This window comes from Furipterus horrens, unplaced genomic scaffold (genome assembly GCF_987537825.1).
Source record: "Furipterus horrens unplaced genomic scaffold, mFurHor1.1.pri manual_scaffold_1, whole genome shotgun sequence".
NCBI lineage: Eukaryota > Metazoa > Chordata > Mammalia > Chiroptera > Furipteridae > Furipterus > Furipterus horrens.
Window position 1 is genome coordinate 107,084,652 of NW_028327171.1, and position 22,647 is coordinate 107,107,298.

The 22,647-nt window shown below is 40.2% G+C and overlaps 1 protein-coding gene across 1 annotated transcript in view; it reads left to right on the plus strand.

Annotated features, from left to right (window-relative positions):
• Positions 1–2,367: 2,367 nt before the first annotated feature.
• Positions 2,368–22,647, plus strand: part of SEC22A (SEC22 homolog A, vesicle trafficking protein) — a 62,242-nt gene continuing 41,962 nt past the window's right edge. Inside the window, exons 1-2 of the mRNA XM_090277542.1 lie at positions 2,368–2,413; positions 11,747–11,947. Of these exons, the coding sequence (XP_090133668.1) occupies positions 11,766–11,947 (182 nt within the window). The 5' untranslated portion in view covers positions 2,368–2,413; positions 11,747–11,765. The remainder of the gene's footprint in view (positions 2,414–11,746; positions 11,948–22,647) is intronic.

Genomic DNA, 22,647 nt, shown 5'->3' on the forward strand with positions numbered 1-22,647 from the left:
CATATATACAATGCAATACTACTCATTCATAAGAAAAGATGAAATACTGACATTTGCAACAACATGGATTGATTTTGAGAATATGATGCTAAGCAAAATAAGTCAGACAGAAAAAGTTAAGAACCATATGATTTCACTCATTTGTGGGATGTAAAACTGAAAGCAACAAATGAACAAACAAGAAAACAAACAAAAATTCATAGACACAGACAACAGTATTGTTACCAAGAAAAGAGGGGGCTTGTTCACGTGGCGCCTTGGTATAAGACCCAACAACTAGTGTTGAGCAATATTCCAACCTGGGCAGGGCTGGGAACACTCCTGCTCAGAGCCCTGTTCTCCCACTAGACCCAGCATTTCCCTTGCTCCCCAAAAGGCTATAAACCAAAACCAAAGCCAACAGTTCCCCATCCCTTATCTATCAGTGCTCTTCAGGATCTGGGATATAATGTCCTCAGCCTCCATATAATAGTCCGGAAAAGCATGTGTCATGTTACACTGGATCATTGTGAAGTCCAGGAAAGGCACAAGTCCTAAGAGAGTGTCCTCTCCTCATGTCCCAAATTCCAAGAGTCCAGATATAGTCCAGATCTGCAAGGTGGAGTCAGTCCTTGGTGGCTTTGGAGTCAGCCGGAGCCAGCAGGATCAAAGCCTGCTTTCTTACTAGTCCAGGCTGCATGGCCAAATCCTGACTGCAAACTGCACAGCTACTTCTCCTCCCATGGCTGCTACAACCTGCTGCTCCATCATTCTCCTCTAATATGCTTCTTCCACTGTGTTTCTTCTCATCGCTGATGGGAGCCCTTCTTCCCATCAGACTTCATGGTGGACTGGTGGGGTCCCTCTGTAGTCTTTCAAACTGTGGCCCAGCGCCCAAATGGCTGCTGCCTTTCATTTAAATCCTGCCTGTAGCCTGTAACGCAGTGGGTACAGTGACCAGTCATGGCCACCTGCAGAAATCTCATGCAGGCCCCGTGAGCTCTCCGCCATCACCCTGTGGTCAAAGTTCCTCTCATTTCCCTGGAACCAAGCAGAGGCCACAACTGTCTGCATAGCTAAGAAACCAGTTTCCAGCCATAGATATGTAAAGTACCTTAAAAGCTGTATTATTTCCTTCCCCCATCCCCAAAACCACGGGCTGTGGGGACTTTGTGGACCCTGCTCTGTAACATTATGGCAGTTACCAGAGAAAGGGGGGTGGGGGTAAAGAGGGTCAAATATATGATGACAGAAGATTTGACTCTGGATGGTGGGCACACAATGCAATATACAGATGATATATCATAGACTTGTACACTTGAAGCCAATATAATCTTATTAAGTAGTATCACCCCAATACATTTAATTTAAAAAATAATATAAATAGAGCCACTGTAAAATGGAGTCAGAACCTTGCACGTCTTATGCCTCAAATCTTTGGAATGTTGTTGAAACAGGGTAAAATAACCTTTGGACTGGGCCTAAAGAAGCATTGTGTCCCAAAGTACTCTTTGCAAAGATAACAAGAAAGCAGGTATTATGACTACCAGACTGAGAAATTAACTCTGTTAGTGTTTTGGCATCAATAGAAATGCCTTCTTTCTTTAGATGCGATTGTTCTCCTGCCCTTCTCGTAATACGTACCCCTTTGCCTTCTAATTGGAACACTATTTGGGTTTCTGCCTGAATTAGTGCTTCCCTATTCTTCTCTTTCTTTCTTTTTTAAAATCGCAAATAAATGCTTTCTGCCTCTCACTTTGGCCTTTTATTTTTAAAATAACATCTCTCAAGTGTAGTCTTTCTGAAGTCTCTCTATAAAATTCCCCAGGTCTTTAATAAGGTTTTTCTATTATGCCAGTTGGTCAAAAATTGACGTGTTTCCTGACTCTATTGGAGCTCTAGTAATCGTTAGGTTTATAGTTCCCCAGTAGTTGTTACTTAATCAGTCTCATGAAGTCTATCCTTAAACCTACACCAAATATTCAAGGAGATTCTTATACATATTTCTCTGCCCTGCAAATTTCAGTAACCCCAATCTCTCCTAATCAAAAAATTTTTTTAAAGTTTATTTAATTTTAGACAGAGGGGAAGAGGGGGAGAAAGAGGAAGAGAAACATTAATGGCCACCTCTCGCAAGAGGCAGGCGGGAGATTCGCCTCATCCCTAAGGCACAACATAAACTGCCGGCACGGGAGTTAGCCATCTCTTGGCGCCGTGGCGTGAAAGACTGCCAATCTCTCCTGGAGTGGGCGGGACTACCTCGCCCCAGCAGGGGACGGATCAGTGTGCCCTCCTCACAAAACCCGACGGTCCTGGGCGTGCCCAGGAAATGGGGCGGGGCTTGATCCTGGGCGTCAGCCACGTTGAGCGCCGGGCTGGTCCCACAATGCATTGCGGGCTACGTGATTCGGAACGGCGCCTTCCGGCTCTACAGGTACGGACAGGCGCTTTCCAGTCCTCATTTCTTTCCTCTTGGAGTCGCTGGAACTTCTGGCCGCTAGTTCGGCTCATTCACCCCTCCTCCCGCTACAGTTCTGGCCCCTAGTCCTCGTGTCAACAGACCTATCCCAAGGCAGGAGCTGGGTATTGTTGGAATCACAGAACTCGGGAGGAGAGGGATTGCGGGGACTTAGTCCGTTTCGACTTGCGGGGTCTCAGGGGCCGCGCGGGCGGCGATTGCCTTTCAGCTGGCTTTCCATGGGTATGGGGCAGCCGGGGGAGGAGGGCCGACTGGGAGGGACAGTCGCCCTGGGCTGTCAGCAGTGGAGGGCATTCCCTGGCTCCCAGGTGTCGGAAACACGGATCCACCGAGGCTGCTTAGGTGTCCCAGAGAGCTTGACGTCACATTTTCTCTACCTTCTAGGCAGAATGGAATTTGAACCAGTGGCTAAGTTTGCGTTTTGTGGGGATTGAATGAACACTGAGCCCAGAGATTTGCCCGTGTTGGCTCTCGGAAACCTCATTCCTTCTCTCCCTGTAGTTGAGTGAGAAGCTTGGTTATGTTGAGAGCGTGGTTAGAGTTAGGCCCGAGTTTATCTGTCACTTGCTAATTTAGGGACTGAATAAATTACTTTTCTGAGTTTGAATTTCCTCAAAGGTAAAATGGAATTGAAAATACCTACTCACAGGTTATTGGAAAGCTTACGTGAGGTAATGTGAGTAAACCTGGTTAAGTAGAGGGCAGTCAATAAATAGTAACAGCAAACAATATTGCACTTTTAGTCTGCAAGGCAGTGCTTCATGTTCCTGTGAGGAACATGTTCCTGTGAGGTAGAAACTATTGTTATCCTTAAAATAACCCTATGAGATACGTACTTTTAGTAGCCACCGTTTACAAGTGAGGAAATTGTGTAGAAAGGCTCATTGTGGAGCCAGTTTTTGAGCCCAGACAATCAGTTAACTACTGTATTGCCTCTTAAAATGTAAGCTGGTCTTTTATTATTATTTCAGAATGAGTAGGTATCTAGTTTTTGTATCACTAGGTTCTTGCCCTTTGTTGGTTTTAGGAGACTGGTGTAGCCCAGTAATGTAGAGATATAAGAAACGTAGGTTTAAGCACCAGTTCTGTCATACATTAGCAGTGCAACATCGAGAGAAGGAAGCTTTATTTCCTCATCTGTAAAATGAAGGTTATATCTACTCCGTCTTTGTAACTATGAGGTGCTACACAAATGTTGGGGACTGACACACTAGTGTGTGTGTTGGGGGCCCTGTTTCTAGATATGGGGATGATGTACTCTGGAGCCTGAGGTCTTATACGTACTGTTCTGTGCAAGCCTCTCTAATGGCAGCATCAGAGGCTGCCGGAGAGGTTGGGTGTGTGTTGTGGGGGTAAGCTGCAAAATAATTTCTGGTTGTCCTTCGTACTGTTTCCACTTTTGTTCTTCAGACTTTCCCAAGTGCCTTCTTGTTAGGCACACCTAGGGCTGTGTAAAGAACTCCCTTTTTCACTCAGTCTCGCCTCTACCCTGTGTATCACAGTTAGTACAGCTTTCTCCCCAAACAACAACCCCTCCCAATTCTCACAGATCTCTGTTAGCAGTTTTAATAAAATAATATGTACCAAGGTAATGTTTACCAAATTTTGGTACCATCAGATAATTTGTGTGATAGGCAGATGAACATTAAAAAATAATAGGGAGAGAAGCCACATAGTCTGAAAGGGGGTAGAAAAAAAATAATAATTCTTCAAAAACTTTCACACATATTTGAATGGAGTGCCAAAATTTCTGTATTTTAATTTATTAAGTTAGGAGAAAAACCTAACATCAAAACTGATTTCACAGACCCCCATTGCTAAGGGTAGGGCAAAAAAAATAAGTCAATTGAAAGACGTATTAGGTAGATAATAGTACAGATATGGTAGGAATTCTTAAAATGGTGCTTGGATGACTGAAGTTTGGGAAATAATGAACTAAAATAAAATATGTGTGATTAACCCAATATGTATGCTTTATCTTTAAGACATTTATGAAAGCATCTTGCTAGAAAATAGATAGAAAGTGTACTTATACTTTGAGTTTTGTGTATTACTTTTTGAGAGATTGCCTTGCTGGTTGGTACCTTGGACCCACAGTCATGATCCCACAAGGTTCTTTTCTCAGTATATGTTTTAGGAAGTATGAAACTTCTCTTTTTGCCTTTCAAGTCATGAAGAAAAGAGTAGCTTTGAAAATTACATGAAAATTAGCACCCTAGTAACGATAATTTCTAATTTTAGTTGGGATCCTAGAAAGATCAGGCAGTTTACTTTTAAATACTAAGTATATGGATGTTTGGAAACTATAGGTCACAACCCTGCCCTCATTTTAATTCACAGAGTAGGCCTTGTGTTGCAGTATATTTCTGTAAAAACAAAAGTTTTATATTTAAATAATAAATACTTAAAGTATGAAATAAAACATTTTTCTACTTAGGCTAAATGTTGCAACTGTGGTTTAGTAATTAAATAAAACATAGCAGCAATTTTAAAAAGGGATTATAATAAATCTTTTATCTCTTGAGAAATACCAGCTTTCCCTTGCTACTGCTTTTAGAAGAGAAAAGAAATTGATTGAATAGGGAAAAAAGTGATTTGTGTATGTCATGTTGGAACTTTAGCTCAAAGAATCCAATATGGTAAAGGCTAATTTGATTCCTGCTGAGATTTTTTCCTTTTAAGTAAATACAGGACAAAAATATGAAAGGGTAATAACATATTAATACCCAGTTATTCCTCTTAATTTCCTCACAAAAACAGGAAAATAGAGGGAGTAAATTTAATGTTAAAGCACTATTACTTCAATTAATTTTTATTGCCAGTTACCATCATAAATGAGCAGATTTTGACTTCACACAGCAGTGAAAACTAGGAACTACTGATTTCCAAACTCAGTACCAGTTAGTTTTCTGTGACATTTTTTGATATATTAGTAACTCAATTTTTCATTTTTGGGATGAGATAAAATTGACATAGCTGAACTGGGCAGGTAAGGATTAATTTAGTCTCCGAGATACAATATCGTGAAAAAAGCACATGAAATTGTTTTCAGATTTTTCAGTTTTTACCAGTTGCTAACGAAAGAGAAGCATTTAGTGGCATCCTGTTCTGATGGCCTGACAGAGAACAAGTATCACTTAATTTACACTGTGAGCATGTTTCAATTCAGTGTTTTTCAAAGTGCAATCTTTAGGCAATAGCATGGTAATTACGTGGGAAATTTGCTAAAGATGAAAGATTCTCAAGTCCCCTTCCACAGTCAGTGGATCAGAATTTTTTTGGAGGTTGACCCAGAAATCAGCATTCCTAATTAAACTTCCAATGATTAAAAAAAGTTTTTCCTTTTTTAGATTTTATTTATTTACAGAGAAAGGGGAAGGGAGGGAAAGAAACATCAATGTGCAAGAGATATAATTGTGAGAAATGCTCATAATAAAAACTGGGACACAGGACTTGAGCAGTAAAGGGAGGCCTTTATTGAGGAGTCTGCAGAGCTGGGCGCACCCTCACAGCCAGGAGAATGTGCGCGCCAAGTAGACAAAGGAAACTGGTTTTATAGTCTTAGCTTCCCCACCCTAAAATTGCCACCCTAAAGTGATTATCTTTTCCACCTTAAAATTGCCACCCTAAAGTGATTATCTTCTCTACCCTAAAATTGCCACCCTAAAGTGATTATCTTCTCCACCCTAAAATTGCCACCCTAAAGTGAGAGCGATTAGCTTCCCCACCCTAACGCAATTAGCTCCCCTCTCCTTCTTCCCCGTTTCTCCATTACTGGTTACTCCGGAGTTACAATCTAACACGGTTATCTAAATGCCCCTATAGTGATTTGTAGATAAGCGCGTGCTGTCAACTCCCTTCTCAGAGATCCTCTAATTACATTTGCCCTTAAGACCCTTTAATTACATTTGCCCTTTGTTACTAATGACTTTCTCAGAGAAGGAAAACTCTGATTCCAAAAAACCTCCGCTGCCTTGCGGCATACCTCTTCTGGGGAAAGGCTAAGGGAGTAAACCCCGACAGAAAATCCGGAGCCGGAGTCCCTAAGGCGGTTTGACATTGTAGTCAACACCGGCAACTCCTGCGGCGCACCTGAAGCCAAGCTGTATTGACTCCGTCTTTCCCTTGGATCCTTCAGCTGCGAAGAGAGGGGGGGTCTGCTGCATGGGCAACAGCAGACCCTCCATATCACCCTGCCCAGGCTCTGTAGCTTCATCGCAAGATGTCGATTCAACACGGGAGGAGACAGATACCGTGTCACTCCCGAGTGGGACTGCACAGCCATTCTCGGCGGTGCAGATAGACTCTTAAGAAGCTACACCATCGTCTCTCGAGACGGACGGCTGCCGACGACGACGACGATGACGACTAATGACTTTCTACTGGTTTGGGAGTCACTGTGTTCTTGTTTCTAACACATTGATGGGTTGCCTCTTGCACGCCCCCAACTGAGGACCCGGCCCGCAACCCAGGCATGTGCCCTGACTGAATCGAACTGGTGACCTTTGGGTTCACAGGTCGGCCAGCGCTGAATCCACTGAGCCAACACTGGCCTGGGCCCAGTGATTTTTTTATATATGCTAATATTTGAAAATTAGTGTATATTTTTTATCAAAGTTTGACTGTTTACTTGATTTCATTCAGACCCAGGCCTAGTAGTCCTCTTGTAAAGCATGATCAGAATCTAATAAGAGAGGCCATTATGATTTACTTTATGGTAAAATGATTGGGAATAGTATCAAAACTACTAATTCCTTTAGCTGTCAGATTTATTTTATTTATTTATTTTAATTATGATGTTTCTTTGTGTGGGTCCCTTTGGTTCATCTTGATTAGGGCTCTCTGTGCTTCCTGAACTTGTGTGACTTTTTCCTTCATTCAGTTATGGCAGTTTTCTGTCATTATTTCTTCGGCAGGTTTCCTCTACCTTGCTCACTTTCTTCTCTGCTGGTATCCCTGTGATGCGGATGTTGTTATATTTCATGTTGTCACAAAGCTCTCTTAATTTTTAAATTATATTTTATTGATTTTGCTGCTACAGTTTCCCAATTTTTCTCCCTTTGCACCACACCACCCACCACCCCTCCTCCCTCAGGCAATCCCCACACCATTGTTCATGTCCACGGGTCATGCGTCTAAGTTCTTTGGCTATTGGATTTCCTCTGCTGTACTTTACATCCCCATGGCTATTCTGTATTACATATTTGTAATTCTTAATCTCACACTTTCACCCATTCCCCAAGAGCCCCCTTCCATCTTTCAACCATCAAAACCCTCTCCATGTCCACGATTCTATCTTATCGTTTGCTTAGTTTTTTAGATTCCATTGTTGATAGATATGTATTTATTGCCATTTTATTGTACATCATTTTGATGATCCTTTTCTTAAATAAGTCCCTTTAACATTTCATATAAGAATGGTTTGTTAATGATGAACAATTTTATCCACCACCCATGGTTGTGGCACCAGCCTGTTCCACATCTCTGCACCCACCTCCTACTCTGGTTGGATGTGCTTTCTTTAATTCCGTAGTTGTCAGACTTCCATTCAACTCGATTTCTGATGGTTCTGAGTGCTGGTTATTCTATAATTTCGTTGCAATTTTGATGTTGTGCAAGGGGGTGAGGTGTGTTTACCTATGCCACCATCTTGATGGAAGTACCCTAAGCTCTCTGAAACAATTCTCATTCTTTGTAAGTCCTTTTTTCTTTTTGTTGCTGTGATTTGGTGTTTTTTCCTAGCGTGTCTTCCAAATAGCTGATTCAATCTTCTGCTTCATCTAGCCTTTTAAAAATTCCTTCTTGTGTGTTCTTCATTTTGGATATTGCATTCTTCATTTCTAGCTGGTTTTTATTCATACCTTCTATGTACTTTTTCATGCTGATGTAGTTCCCACTAAGTTCCTTGATCATCCTTATAACCATTACTTTGAACTCTCTAATAAACTGTTTGCCTCAGTTTCATTTAGCTCTCCTGAGGATTTCTCCTTTTCTTTCTTTAGGAGATTGTTTCTTTGTCTAACCGTTTTAGCTGTCTCCTTCGGTTTGTTTCTATGTATTAGATAGATCTTCTTTGATTCCCTGTCTTGGGGTGGCCTTATGTGTTAGCAGTCCTGTGGGGGACACGCACGCGCGCGCGCGCGCACGCGACGGAAGGTGGGGTAAGTAGTATCGCATGGTGAAAGGTAATTGTTTTCCCCCTGGGAGGGCCCTGCTCTTTTCAAGAAAGATGACTGCTGTGGTATCAAAGTATGACCCAGCACAAAAATCCCTGCAGCCTCTCCCTCATGGCACTCCCCAATGCCACTCCTTCAGTCTTCCCTAGGGTGACTCCAATCTGCGCTGCCCTCCCTTCACTTGAGCCCAAGGCGAATTGTTGTGAATGAAGAAAACCTGTGCATTGACCCCTTTAACAGGAAAAAAAATAGTGGCTTTGTCCCCAGCAGACAAAAACCCTGTGGCCTTTCACCACTGGATTCTAAGTGGGTGGCTACTCTTGGCACTGGCGCACCATGCTTGGGAGCCTGAACTGGGGTCCAGGCTTCACTCCTCTGGGAAATAGTCCCCCAGCCTTGCCACACCCTGAGACCATCGCTGCCTGGGGCCATCCCCATTCATGTCCCCACCCTTCCTACTCTTACAGGCAATGTGGCTTGTTCACTGGGCACCTTGGTATCGTCGTCGGCAGCCGTCCGTCTCGAGAGATGATGGTGTAGCTTCTTAAGAGCCTATCTGCACCGCCGAGAATGGTTGTGCAGTCCGACTCGGGAGTGACACGGTATCTGTCTCCTCCCGTGTTGAATCGACATCTTGCGATGACGCTGGAGTGTCCTCTCCAGTGAAGCTGAAGCTACAGAGCCTGGGCAGGGTAATATGGAGGGTCTGCTGTTGCCCATGCAGCAGACCCCCCCTCTCTTCGCAGCTGAAGGGTCCAAGGGAAAGACGGAGTCAATACAGCTTGGTTTCAGGTGCGCCGCAGGAGTTGCCCGTGTTGACTACAACGTCAAACCGCCTTAGGGACTCCGGCTCCGGATTTTCTGTCAGGGTTTACTCCCTTAGCCTTTCCCCTGAAGAGGTATGCGCAAGGCAGCGGAGGTTTTTTGGAGTCAGAGTTTTCCTTCTCTGATGTGCCCTGACTGGAAGATCGAACCAGCGACACTTAGCTCGCAGGCCGACGCTCAATCCACTGAGCCAAACCAGCCAGGGTACACCTTGGTATATGACCCAACAAATTAGTGTTGAGAAAAACAGGTCTTTATTTACAATATTCCAACGGTGGGGGTGCTGGGAGCATTTCAGCTCGAGACCCTTTTCTCTGCGGAGACCCAGCACTTCCCTTACTCCCCAAAAGTCTATAAGCCAAAACCAAGCCCAGTAGTTCCCCATCCCTTATCTGTCGCCTCTCTCCTTTAGGATCTGGGGTATGTTGTCCTCAGCCTCCATATACTAGTCCAGGAAAACATTTGCTGTGTTACACTGGATCATGGTGAAGTCCAAGAAAGGCACAAATCCTAAAAGTGTCCTTTCCATAGGTCCTGAGTTGGCTTCAGTGTCAGCTAGAGCGGGCATGATCAAAGCAGCAGCGTGCCTGCTTTCTTACTAGCCCAGGCTGCATGGCTGAATCCTGACTACAAACTACATAGCTGCTTGCTGTTGCCCACATGGCTGCTACAACCTCCTCTTTCATCATTGCACCTTCTTCATGCTCCTCTAACATGGTCCTTCCCCATGCTCTCTCTTTTCTTGTTCTAGCACTTAATTTAAAACCACATGGCACCTTTTCCACCAGACCTCATGGTGGTTTGGTAGTGGGGTACCTTCTACATCCTTTCAAACTGCATGTCCCCTTTATATCCCCCCCCTCCCCCGCCAATTTTAAATGCTGACCCCAAGCGCCGTACATCATTGTTATGAAAAGTATCTTAAGTTGTATCATCTGTCCTTTAACCCAGGTGGCAGCACAGCTTCCCTCAGGAAAGGCTCAACTGTCACCTTGTCATTATTATGAAAATTATCTTAAGCCTGTCATCTGCTGCCCTTTTATTATCTAGGTATCAGCTTGCCATAGATATGCAAAGTACCGGAAAAGCTGTATTATCTCCTTCCCCCATCCCCTAAACCACAGACTGTGGGGAATTTGGAGATCCTTCCCCTACTCTGTTACACTACTGGTCACAAATTGGTTTCTGCCCATCCTTGGCCAAAAGTCTCTTTTTCAGGTAGTCTTCAGTTGTTTATTTCAGGTGGCTGTTCCTTTCTTTATTTTTATTTCCAGTTTGGTTCTGGGAGGAAGTGTGAGAAAGATCCTTCTACTCCACTGCTGTCTTGCCAGTCCAGATTTATTTTAAATAATATTTTTTCTGGTTATAAAAGTAAGATGTGTCCATTGTGAAATATGAAAATTTAGGGAATTATAAAAGGATAATTATCCATAATACTATTTCCTGGGGATAAGCATTATTCTAATTTTGGTATGTTTCTTTCCTGTATCTTTTTCTCCATTTATCCCTCCCTTCTTCCTTTTCTTTGTCTTTATGGAAAACACATTTGGAGTTTTTATCTTGCCTTTTTTTACTACCCATCAGATAAGCATTTTGCCACATTATTGAACTGTTTTTCACTAACATAACTTTTCGTTTCTGCATTATATTCAGTTATATGGGTGTACTATAATTTATTTAGTTATCCCCCTGTTATTGGATGTTTAGGTTGTTTTCAGTTATTTCTGTGAAAGGATGTCTTTCTGTTTAAAATTTTGTTTTTACTTAGGATAGGGCTTATAATATTTAAATTATTTTTCATTATAGAGCATAAATATTACTTTTAAGTATATTTTACTGATTATGCTGTTATAGTTGTCCCAATTTTTTTCCCTTTTCTCCCCTCTGTCCAGTACTCCCTTTCCCTCCAGCAATCCCACCTCCCTCAGTTCATGTCCATGGGTTGTGCATGTAAGTTCTTTGGTTTCACCCTTTTCCTGTGCTATTCTTAACATCCCCCTGTCTATAGTGTACCTACCAAACAGAGCATAAATATTATTAAACTGTTGAATAGTGCCCAATTGTTTTGAGAATGGTGTTTATTCTAGTATTTGCTTCCACATATACTTATGAAAATGCCAGAAAGAAGCAAGTATTATTTTTATTGAAGCTAATTTGTTAAGGAAAGCATCATTAGTCATTGTTTTAATTAGTATATATTTGATTATTAATGTGTTGAACATTTTTGCACTGATATCAGCTTAGGCTTTAATTTTTTATCTAACTCCAATTTTTCATTTTGTTTTAGGTCTTCCCTTTCAGTTGAAATGTCTATGATTTTATCTGCCTCAGTCATTCGTGTCAGAGATGGACTGCCACTTTCTGCTTCTACTGACAATGAACAAGGCACCGGTGTGCAGGAGTGCAGAAAGTATTTTAAAATGCTCTCAAGGAAACTTGCTCAGTTTCCTGACAGATGTACCCTGAAAACTGGACATTATAACATTAAGTAAGACTTTAGTTTGATTTATGAAAATCACTTCCTTAGGGTTGTCATTTTAATCAAATTTAAGTGGTTACAAGAGAAATTAGTGTTTGTTTACTTTAGGAAAACTTGTTTGAGTCAAGACTCATGTGGTTCTGAACTTTTACTAAATTGTAGTCATCATTTCATTACTCTTTTTGTATATGGCTTTAGAAAAGTTTACAGTTTTACAAACCTGAGATGTGCCATCTTTTTTACTATCTTTTTTGAAATATTTTATTTTTATTTGTTTTTTAGAGAGAGGAGAAGGCAGGGAGAAAGAGAGGGAGAGAAACATTGATGTGAAAGAGATACATCAATCAGTTGCCTCTTGCATGCAACCCAACCAGGTACCTGGCCTGCAACCCAGGCATGTGCCCTGACTGAAAATTGAACCTGCGACCTTGATCTGTACTTAAAGGCCTTCTGCACTGGCTGTTACCTCTGCCTTGCTTTTCATCCTTTTATATCACTGCCTTCTTTCTCATCTTTTAGGTTGCTCTCAGAACTTTGACCACCATAAAAGTCACTCTCTATCCCATTGCCAAGTAATTTTACTTTCTTTATAAATAGTGATGAATGCTATCCCCTCTCACTAGACTATAAACTTAAGTGAGCTTTTTATTATTTTTCTTATAGTGTTTTTTAGTGTAAACAACATTATGAAAAAAGCGATCTTATAAGAAAGTTTAGGAGTGGGATGAAACATCAGAGGTCTAATCTCGCCTGATCTAAGAAAACAATTTAGAAATGTATAAAGGAAGAAAGATGTTCCATTGCCTTCAGAACCACACATAAAAAAGCCTTTCTGCATGTTATTTTTGTAGCCAAGTTTGAAAAAAGGATTCAACAACAGAGAATTTTTAGTTCTACTACTTGACAGGAGCCTAGATTTTATATATTTTCAACCATTAATTAGAGGTCTTGTTTATTAGTTTCTAGTTTATTGAGGTTTTGAATGATATATGAGAAATTCAAACTGAAATATATAAAATTTGGAACTTACATGTGTTACTTGACTTATTTAAAATTCTCATATGACACCTCTTTTCTGAACCACCATGAATTTGTCAGCTAAAACTCACAGGTCTGTAGTAGCAGTATTGTAGCAGAGCCTAACACTGGCGCCAGGCTGCAGTCTGCTCTCCTGTTCTTGTTTCTGTTTTCCTTTCCTCAAAGTCTGGCTTAGAGCTTCCTCTTTTGAACCACCTTCATCATCAGTACTATTTCTCTAATGACCTCACTTCCTTCACAGATTGCCTGTGGAACTTGTTTGAATTTTTCATCACTTTTTCCTTACTTTTAATTAATTTTTTTATTTCCATAGCTTTTCTCTATGCATTGTAACTCATTGAGATAATTGATCTGCCCTGGCTTATATTACTTTTGATTTCTCTTGTAGCACTGTGGTTTCCAAATTTGTATAAAAATTGAGGTGCTTTTTGCAGAGTACCACTGAGAACCAAAACAAAATAAATAAACTAGATATGTGTAATTATGTACTAAACCACGTTAGATTCTGGTTGAATGGATAGAGGAAGACCATAGTTTTGAGGAAAAAATTAGGAGAGTATCATTTAAAATTGAGAAAATTAGGAGAGTAACATTTAAAATCAGGAGAGTAACATTTAAAGTTTAGGAAATGATGAACTTTATCAGATTGTAGTTACTGGTGAATCCAAGATGGTGGTGGTGTAGGTGGAAAGCTACACTAACCTCCTCCCAGGACAAAACTAGAATTGCAACTAAATTATAGAAAAACCATCCTGAATAATTAACTGAGCACTGGCTTGAGAGAAGCCTTATAATCAAGGACTTGTGAAAGAAACCACGTCACCACATAGAGACTGGTAAGGAGTATGGAGGCGCAAGACAACTGACAGAGCTCTCACAGGCGGCAGCTGAAGTTTGGAGGGATATTTCAGCGACTGGTGGCTTCCCCCTGAGAAGTGTGGAGTCTAAACCCAAGCCTGGTTCCCCAGCCAAGAGCACCAGAACTGGGAAAGCACCCCAAATAACATCTGACTGTGAAAAACAGCGGGGTTTCTGTCTACCAGGGAAGGATGGCTGGAGATGCAGAGAGCCTCTTAAAGGGCCCGTACATAAAATTTCATTTGCAGCCATTGACCCTGGTCTCTGGCACAAGGAGGGCAAAGCAGACTAGAGCCACATGAGAAGAGCCTGGGGTTCGTGGTTCTGCAGAGAGCTGAAGGGCCAGCCACCAGGCTCCCAGTGCTGAGTTCATTCCCCATATTGGAGAAGCCATCTATCTCGGGCAGAATACTCCCCACCATGTGGCATCAGCCTGGGGGAGAACCAGTAGCCCCACCAGCCGGAATCCCGCTTGCCCTACCCTCTGGAGCTTAAGCTGGGCTGCTGAGGAGTATAGCTGGCAGCACATTTATTGATTAAGCCTAACAGAAAGGCTGCAAATGAAGATGGATCTCTGGGAGGTTTGAGACTTTAGCTGACCCTCCTCTGGGCCAGTGCTGGTAAAAAGCCAGCCCTGATGTGTAGTGTTGCTTGGTTCTTTCTGCTCACACCTAGGCCCAGCAGAGGGAGCCACAAGCTATGGATCACTGGTAGCTGCAAACAGGTTGCCCAGGGCCAGTCGCAGGCAATTTGGACATAGGATTGCACCAGAGTCTGTGCATATCTCTCCAATACATAGAGACAAACACAGAGAAGTAGCCAAAGTAGGAAGAGAAAGAAACAGGCTCCAAATGAAAGGACAAGAGAATTCTTGAGAAGAACAACTAACTGAAATGGAGGCAAGCAATTTATCAGATACAGAGTTTAGAGCAGTATTATAAGGATGCTCAACAGCATGAAAAAAGACATAGAAACCATAAAAAATGACCAGTCAGAAATAAAGAATGTAATATTTGAAGTAAATAATACAATGGAAGGCACAAACAGTAAGTTTGATGAAGCAGATGATCAAATCAGCCATTTGGAAGACAAAGAGATGGTAGTGACTGAATACTTAAGCTAATGGGTTATATTGTGCAGCATGGCTTGTGTTGGCACCATACTTGCACATTTCATAGTAGCTACTCAGTGGGCGATGGTTGGCTTGGGGCAATTGACTGGGTTCAGAGTGCCATGGAATTAGGTCTTCATTCTCTCCAGAATTCTTCAGCTTGGCTCCTGGATTTGGGGTGGGATATGTGTGCATAATTCAGTTTTGTGCTTTCTTTTCACATTAGATAGCAATATTACAATTCTCTCTGTATAAAATTTTAAGGAATTCTTCTCTTTCATTAGTTGAAGGTACTTTTCTTAAATTGTCATAAATGTTTAATATATAAACATATGCCACTACTTAGGAAACAGCAATGACTAAAGCAATATATAAGAACCATGTGAAAACAAAGTTGTATCATATGAGATCTTAAAACATTAGTTTTGGAGGTTTTAAAATCGTAGTTATACATTTTGAGATCTCCCTAAACATTGAGACACTGATATGAAAAAACAAAGCTCTTTGGAAGGCCAATCATATTTGTTAATTTTAGTGCAAGAAACAAAATTCCTTAGTTTTTTCACCATGAATTCATTTGAAGTGTGATAATGGTTGTGAGCTTCATAGATTCTCTCCTTATCTGAGGATTCATTTCTCCATAGCTGTCCCCAGACTGCTCCGTCCAGTTGGGAAGGCTATTTTAGGCTTACCTACCTTTTGGTTTTAGTTTCTGGTAGGGTTTTTCTTTCACTCTTTGGTGTTATTTTCTGATTATAGGAGTAACAATTTCGGCAATGACCCAGTATCTCTTGTCAGGCCCTCTACTTATGTTATCATTAAATATCAGAGCAACTCTGTGAATAGCTAATAAATAGAGCTCTTTCCCATTACTGAGGACAGAAACACAACTCATACTAGCTTAAGCAAAAAAAGAAAAGAAAAAAAGGGTATTGTGAAGGGCTTCTGAGTTGTCTGGAGCCAGGGACTCAGATGTTATCAGGAGTCTTTCTCTCATTTTTCCAGTCCCTTTCCTTTTGCAGATGGGTATTCTCTGTGTATTGAACAACAACTGTGCAGGCAGCTCCATGCTTACTTCATTCCAGCTGACCAACCCCTCTCCCTTCATGTTTCAAGAAAGGGACTATATTGGCCTTGGTGTGTTGTGGCCCATTCTGGAGTAACATTGTGGTCAGAGGGCTGAGGTACTCTGTTGGATCCTGGATCACATGCCCACTCATTTGATGGCCAGCTTTACCAAAGTCAGACAGAATAGATAGTGGGTTGAAATAATTTCGCAAAGGCAAGGAGAGGACAGATTCTAGGCAGATGGCCATTACAGTACTACCACCCCTGTTTCATAGAGGAGGAAATTGAGCCTTAGGGATGTAAAGAAATTTGTTCACAAAACTAATAAATAGTATATATGAACCACAGTTTTTGTCTTTAGCATTCACATTATCCTCTGGTAAAAGAATTGCCTCTCTTTACCCTTAGCCTCTCTCTTGACAGGGAACATTTCTAATTCTCCTAATTATTTTCAGTTTTTATGGAGATAAAAATTAACCAGGTAAAAGAATTAAGTGAAAGTACCTGTCTGTCTGTCTCTCTCTCTTTTTTTTTTTTTTTGGCTGAGAAATAATGAGGAACATAGTATGTGTGAAGTCTAATTGATGAGACAGTACAGTCTCACCGAAGACTAAGGTGTTTGGTGGGGAGGGAGCATGGCAGGAGTACACAGTCCTCTAATAGCTACCATACCATCTGGGGGGGGGGGCAAAAAAACCTGTGATTCCTACTTTCCTGTTTTGTTTCATTACTATTATTATTATTATTACTCAGTACCATATATGAGGGGGACCCCTCAAAAAACAGAATTATCTTCTGGAGGGCGAACTCCTTGTAGTACAGGCTTCCCCTACTAAGTGAGTGTTATAGGAACTCAACTGTATCAGTGTACCAGCTGGAGTTGTGAGCGGGTTCTTCGGCTTCAGTGGTTTTTTTTTTTTTTTTTGAAGACAGCACATTTGCCCATTTCATGATGGGTGATTTACCACCACACCTGCCCACACCTGCCACACTGTGCTAAGTGTTCAGCAGTTTTTGACCACCCTTCCTATTCACCCGATTTCGCCCTGAACAACTTTTTTTTGTTTCCCCGGGTGAAAAACAGTCCTCGAAGGAAAATGTTTTGCCAATGTGGAAGAGGTGAAACAAAAAAGGCATTAAAATTGGCGAGTTCAAAAACTGTTTTGAGCAGTGGTAAAAAATATCTCAATCAGTGTATTGCATCAAATGGAGAGTACTTTTAAATATGTTAGAATAAATACTCAATTTTTAAATAAATTCTGGTTTTTTTGGGGTCCCCCCTCATATGCTATATAGGCTCTTTTGAACTGGTCTTGGAGCCTAACTACTCTTACAATATCGTTTCTGTGTGAAAATGATTTCTAGGTGCTACAAACTTGTGGAATACTAACCAATACGTAAATTAGGGATTACCTATGATTGATTATCTGAAACAGCAACGATCTATGTTCTGTGTTGTGTGCAGGTGTTAGGGTTAATGGGGAAAGAGTGAATCAGGAGACAGACTGACTGCAGAAAAGGAAGTAAAGGCTGTCAAAGGCAGATTTTGCTTGCTTTGTGTTTTATCCAGGCTCTGGTGGTATGATCACCTTTGGCCACTTAAAATCATCTTATTCTTTAGCTTACTGTTGTAAGTTGCTATCTCCTGGAATATTGCATAGTAATAAATATTTTCTTATTTAATGAGGTTAAAATTGGTGACTAACGTGGGTCTTTACTCATGGGAGAACTTATTCGTGATTTAGCTCTTCATCATTGGCGGGTAATTGAAAGTTGGCCACATAAGAGGTATAAGTGAGAAAATATAAAGCTTCTGGTAGAATGCTGCATGGTGGACATGCAGTGTTACTGAGTTCTCTTCCTGGTTCTTATCTCCTTACAAGCAAAGGCTTGTCTTCTTCACCTTGTTTCCTATAAGACGTTTTTGGTTTAGATTTTTAAAAAATCTGTAAGGTATACTCACTTTCAGTGTCAAACTTTTATATTTAGAGGTTGAAGTGCTTTATTTTAGAGAACTGGTATTTAGTGTAGAATGTTCTATTTTGAAAATAATGTTTTTCTTATACTTAGCAATTTTAACAGTAGATTAGAGATAGATGGCATGTCCTACTGGAGAGCTTTATTTTTAAATAAATTATTTTTTTAAGCTGTTATTCTATTACAGTTGCCGCAGTTTTTCTCCTGTGCCCTCCTCCACCCATCCCACACCAAGGAACACTTTCTTCACTCCGGAAGCTATTTACTGGGCAAATGTGGTTACAAAGGATAGCTTGTTTTCTATGTGTAATAGTACAATTGCAGAATCAAAATTGTATGCATGCAAATATTAATTATTATTGTCTTACTGTATAAATAGTTTGCTATATACTTTGGCATTTAGCATGCTACAAAATGCAGTTTTGTTTCCTTATCTTGTTTTGTATATCATTGTTTTAAGTGCATTCCCAGTACCATATTGCAAGTGCAAGTACAAGTGTCTTTGACATCAGAGCCTGTAGAGTGGGATGCTAGACGTATGCTAAGTGATCTGTTATTTGCTGTGGGAAAGATCATTGCTTTCACTAATTAGTTTGGTGCAGCATGCCTGAATCATCCTAATAATGTCAATTTTAATTGGTGATATGTAAAATGTCTTTGAGAGTTCCTAAATAAAATTAGATAACAGAAAAAGTTTAATTTTTAAAACCACTTATTCATTTTGCCAGACTTTAGGAATCACTTGAGGTATGGCCTGCTTGGATACATGATAGAATTAGCTTTTTAACGAGGTGGTTGAAAGGGGTAATGTCCTTAACTGGAGTTTGAACTTTGCCAGCCTTACCTATTCAAGACACACTTGATCCTGGAAGGCCCTAAAGAAGTTCCTAGTGTGTGTGCTGTAGAGAAGAATGAAAGATCAAATAAAGTTGGATAAATTCCTTGGCCAGAGGAAATGGAATAGCTGTAAAACCAAACCCCGTTGATACCAAAGCCTAGAAGTAGAAGGGAAATAAAAAAGGAAAAGGATATTAGAGCAAGGTAGGAAGAAAACTATTTGAAAATAAGGCTCAACATGGAGAAAAGGGGACTTTTTGGGGAGTGGGAAGAGAGGATTAGTAATGCCTGTGATAAAAAGAGAGCAGACATACCTGTTAGACCTGTATAGCCTTCTGGGGGTATTCACTGTAGAGATGTGTAATTCTATGTAGCCCCTGAGAACATGCATTTCTTTAAAATAGGGATGTTGAAGGCTCACTGATTTGAACTCTAAAGCCTCTGGGAACACTGATAGGAAGAGCAGGTGAAATTCTCTTCTGTCATTGAGTCAAGTACTTATTGAGCTTCTGCTTTGTGTAGATACTGGTGGGCTGAACAATTTTCTGTGCACAGTATACTCAACAAATTAGTGTATAAATGAGAATGAATGATGCCATCTTTGTACTCGTTTATTCACTAATTTATTGAACACTTATTGCGTCCTACATGCAAAATAGTGTAGGTGCTAAAAATACAGTGGTAAACCATACAGAAATCATCCCTACCCTCAGAGTCTATTTTAGTGAGATACTACAATAAATAAACACATACATATGTAATTACAAACTGGGCTAGTTACATGAAATAACAGTTGCTGTGATATAACCATGAGGCTGGGATCAATTTAGATTGTGTGCTCTGGGAGGGATTTTGAGTCTCAGAATTGAAGGATGAGTTGGAGTAAACCAGGTCAGAACTGGAGAATGGTAGAGTTGGGGTTGGGAGCATAGCAAGTGGGGAACACAGACTTTGTGAAGCTTCTCAAATTGGGAGTTGGAAGTCTGGGGTGGATTGGTATCCTTGAGGCTCTGCAGCAAGACTGGTGTTGCTGCAATATAGAGAGGGAGGAGTATAGTTGTGTAAGATGAAATAGAGATGTCGGTGCTTTCAGAATATTCTGATACCAATTCCAAAATCCTCAAGTTTCATTACCCTTAATTAGGAAAAAAAAATAGAAACTGATTTGTGGCTTAAAAAAACTGAAAAAAAGTATTGGTGAATTAGGACATAATTGGCTTATATGTACCACAGGGACGTTGGTGTTGTGTTGTGGAATGAATGTGGCTTTGTTAGAAGGAAATTTGTCCCAGCTCTGCTTAACAGTGTGTGGCCTTGGGTAAATTACTAAGCCCTCTACCCCTGCCCAAGCCACTGGTTCTTCATCTGTAAAATGGAGATAGCAATACCCTTTTATTGTGAGAGCGAAATTAAATAACATGTGTGAAGTACTTAGGAAAGGGCCTTGTTCATACTAAGTTGTCTGTAAACTGTACTTGCCTATTACTATTACTACTACTTTTCCCTCTTCAGGGTAGAAGGACAGTGACCAGATTGTCCATAAAATGTAAGCTGAATGAACCTGATGGGCAGGCTATAAAGCATGCACAAACTGGCATGCATGTAGTGACTTTAGACTATTTCATATGAATGGTCCTCAGAATGGTTGGGAGTCTTTTGGTCTGTCCCATTGAGAGCTGAAAAAGCAGAAGTCTTTTTTTTTTAAGTTAATTAATTATTTTTAGAAGTCTTTTGATAATAAAGGTGAATCAACTGAGCGGTATGTACTTTTGGAAAACTGACTACGCTTCAAAGAAAGACAGCATTGTAAGGCTAAATTCACTGAAAAGCCATAGTGTTATAGGACACTTTATAGTCTTTTCAGAGAGTATCATGTAATTATAGTAAAATAAAGACTTTGGAATAAAGATTCCTTGAGAAAGCCAACATGCAGTTAAAAATGTAGGGTTTCCTTTATTTCACATATACTTCTCTAGTTAAATTTAGTGCAAGCAAAGAAACCATTTGGGATAAACCGTCATATAGGTACCTTTGGTTCCCTCTGTTATTAATATGGAAATATAGTAAAAACCCTGCCCTAATACAAAGAATGGAGTCCAAAAGCTTCAGTCATATTATTGGAGGATAATGAAATAACTCCTGGCTAGCCACTTGGGAGTTCCTAGTGTGTGGAAGCCAATCACCAGTTGTGTTCTATCCCAATTCAAATTATTGTCAGGTATATTTGAATGCTAATGACATGTCAGAATTTTGGAAATGATAGTGAAGATTTTTTTTGGAAAGAGAAAAATTACTTGGGAAAAACATTGTTTGGTCTTTAATTTAGTTATTAGTTTTGTAGAAAAATGTATTATGTTACAGTTAAACTTTTTTGACTATGACCCATAAGAAGAGACGTTTTACTTTGTGAACACTACCTGTATACAAATAGGAAACTAAAGCATAAGTTTTATGAAACAATATGCATTCCAATATTTTCTGTTATATTCTATTTCAGTTTCAAGGAAAATGCTGCATATAATTCACTAAATTCATTTTATGATCTGATGATTCACAACTTGTAGTTTGAAAAATATTGCATCAAATGACTATGTATTAAGTGGAACTTCAGAACAGAATTCCAGTTTATTCCAGAAGCATAAGATCACAATTTCACTGAAGTATATCCCAAACCATTAGTAATTGATGATTAATAGGTGCCAACCCCACATCACTTGACTGCCAGGAATGGTCTTTAAAGAAAGAGGGAGGAGGGGCAGGAGGGAGGGAGAGTAGAAAGGAAGGATGGTAGGAAGATATTTGCATATGCATAAACTCTTACTGAAAGAATACATAAGAAATTAATAACATGAGCTGTTTTGGGGACAGAGAACTGGGTTTCTGTGGGCAGCGGTAGAGATGAGGCACTTTTTAAGTCCAGTATTTTCTTTAATTTTTCATTCTTTTAAAATTTGAATCATGTGAATTAATAAATAAATTCTGCTTCTACATTGTTAGAGAAAAAAGAGGGGAGGGAACTCCATTATGGGTCAGAGTTTGGCAGTAAAGATTGCTGTGCTAGGTAGGACTTACAGCCTATATGCTTTGTTTGCTGCGGTTGATCTAGACCAGCTATGCTGACAGTACTCTAAAAAAATGTTTAAGTGACTCATTAAGGGTTAATTTGTGTCCCCTGCTCTGCTTATTATTGGGGGACATATACTTTATTCTAGAAAGGTTTTTTTTTTTTTTAATAGAACATGTTTAAATATTTCAGTGCTTAAAATAGAAGTTTTTTGTTTTACATGTTTAACTTGTTATATAGAAATGATTTGTAACTGAGAGCAAAGTTGTAAAAAGAGGAAAAATACAAATAATACCTGTTCTCAGGTTTATCTTTTGTTAACATTTTACTTCATTTGCTTTATCATTTTACTTACCTACTTATTTTTTTCTGAACCATTTGAGAGAAATTTATAAATAACATGGCCCTTTATTTCTAACTACTTCAAAGTCTATTTTCTACAATTAGGGATATTCTCTTACTTAACTATGCTCAAGTAAATTTAATATCAATACCGTACTTTTTCCAATCTGCCTGTTTTCCTTTTTGTGGTTGACCCAAGATGGTTCTTTTTTTTTAAAATAATTTATTTGTTTATTTATTTTATTTTTAGAGAGAGGGGAAAGGAGAAAGAGGGAGAGAAACATCACTGTGTGGTTGCCTCTCACTCGCGCCCCCAACTGGGGACCTGACGTGCAACCTAGTCATGTGCCCTCACTGGGAATCGAACCAGCGACACTTGGCTCGCAGGCCGACGCTCAATCCACTGAGCCACAG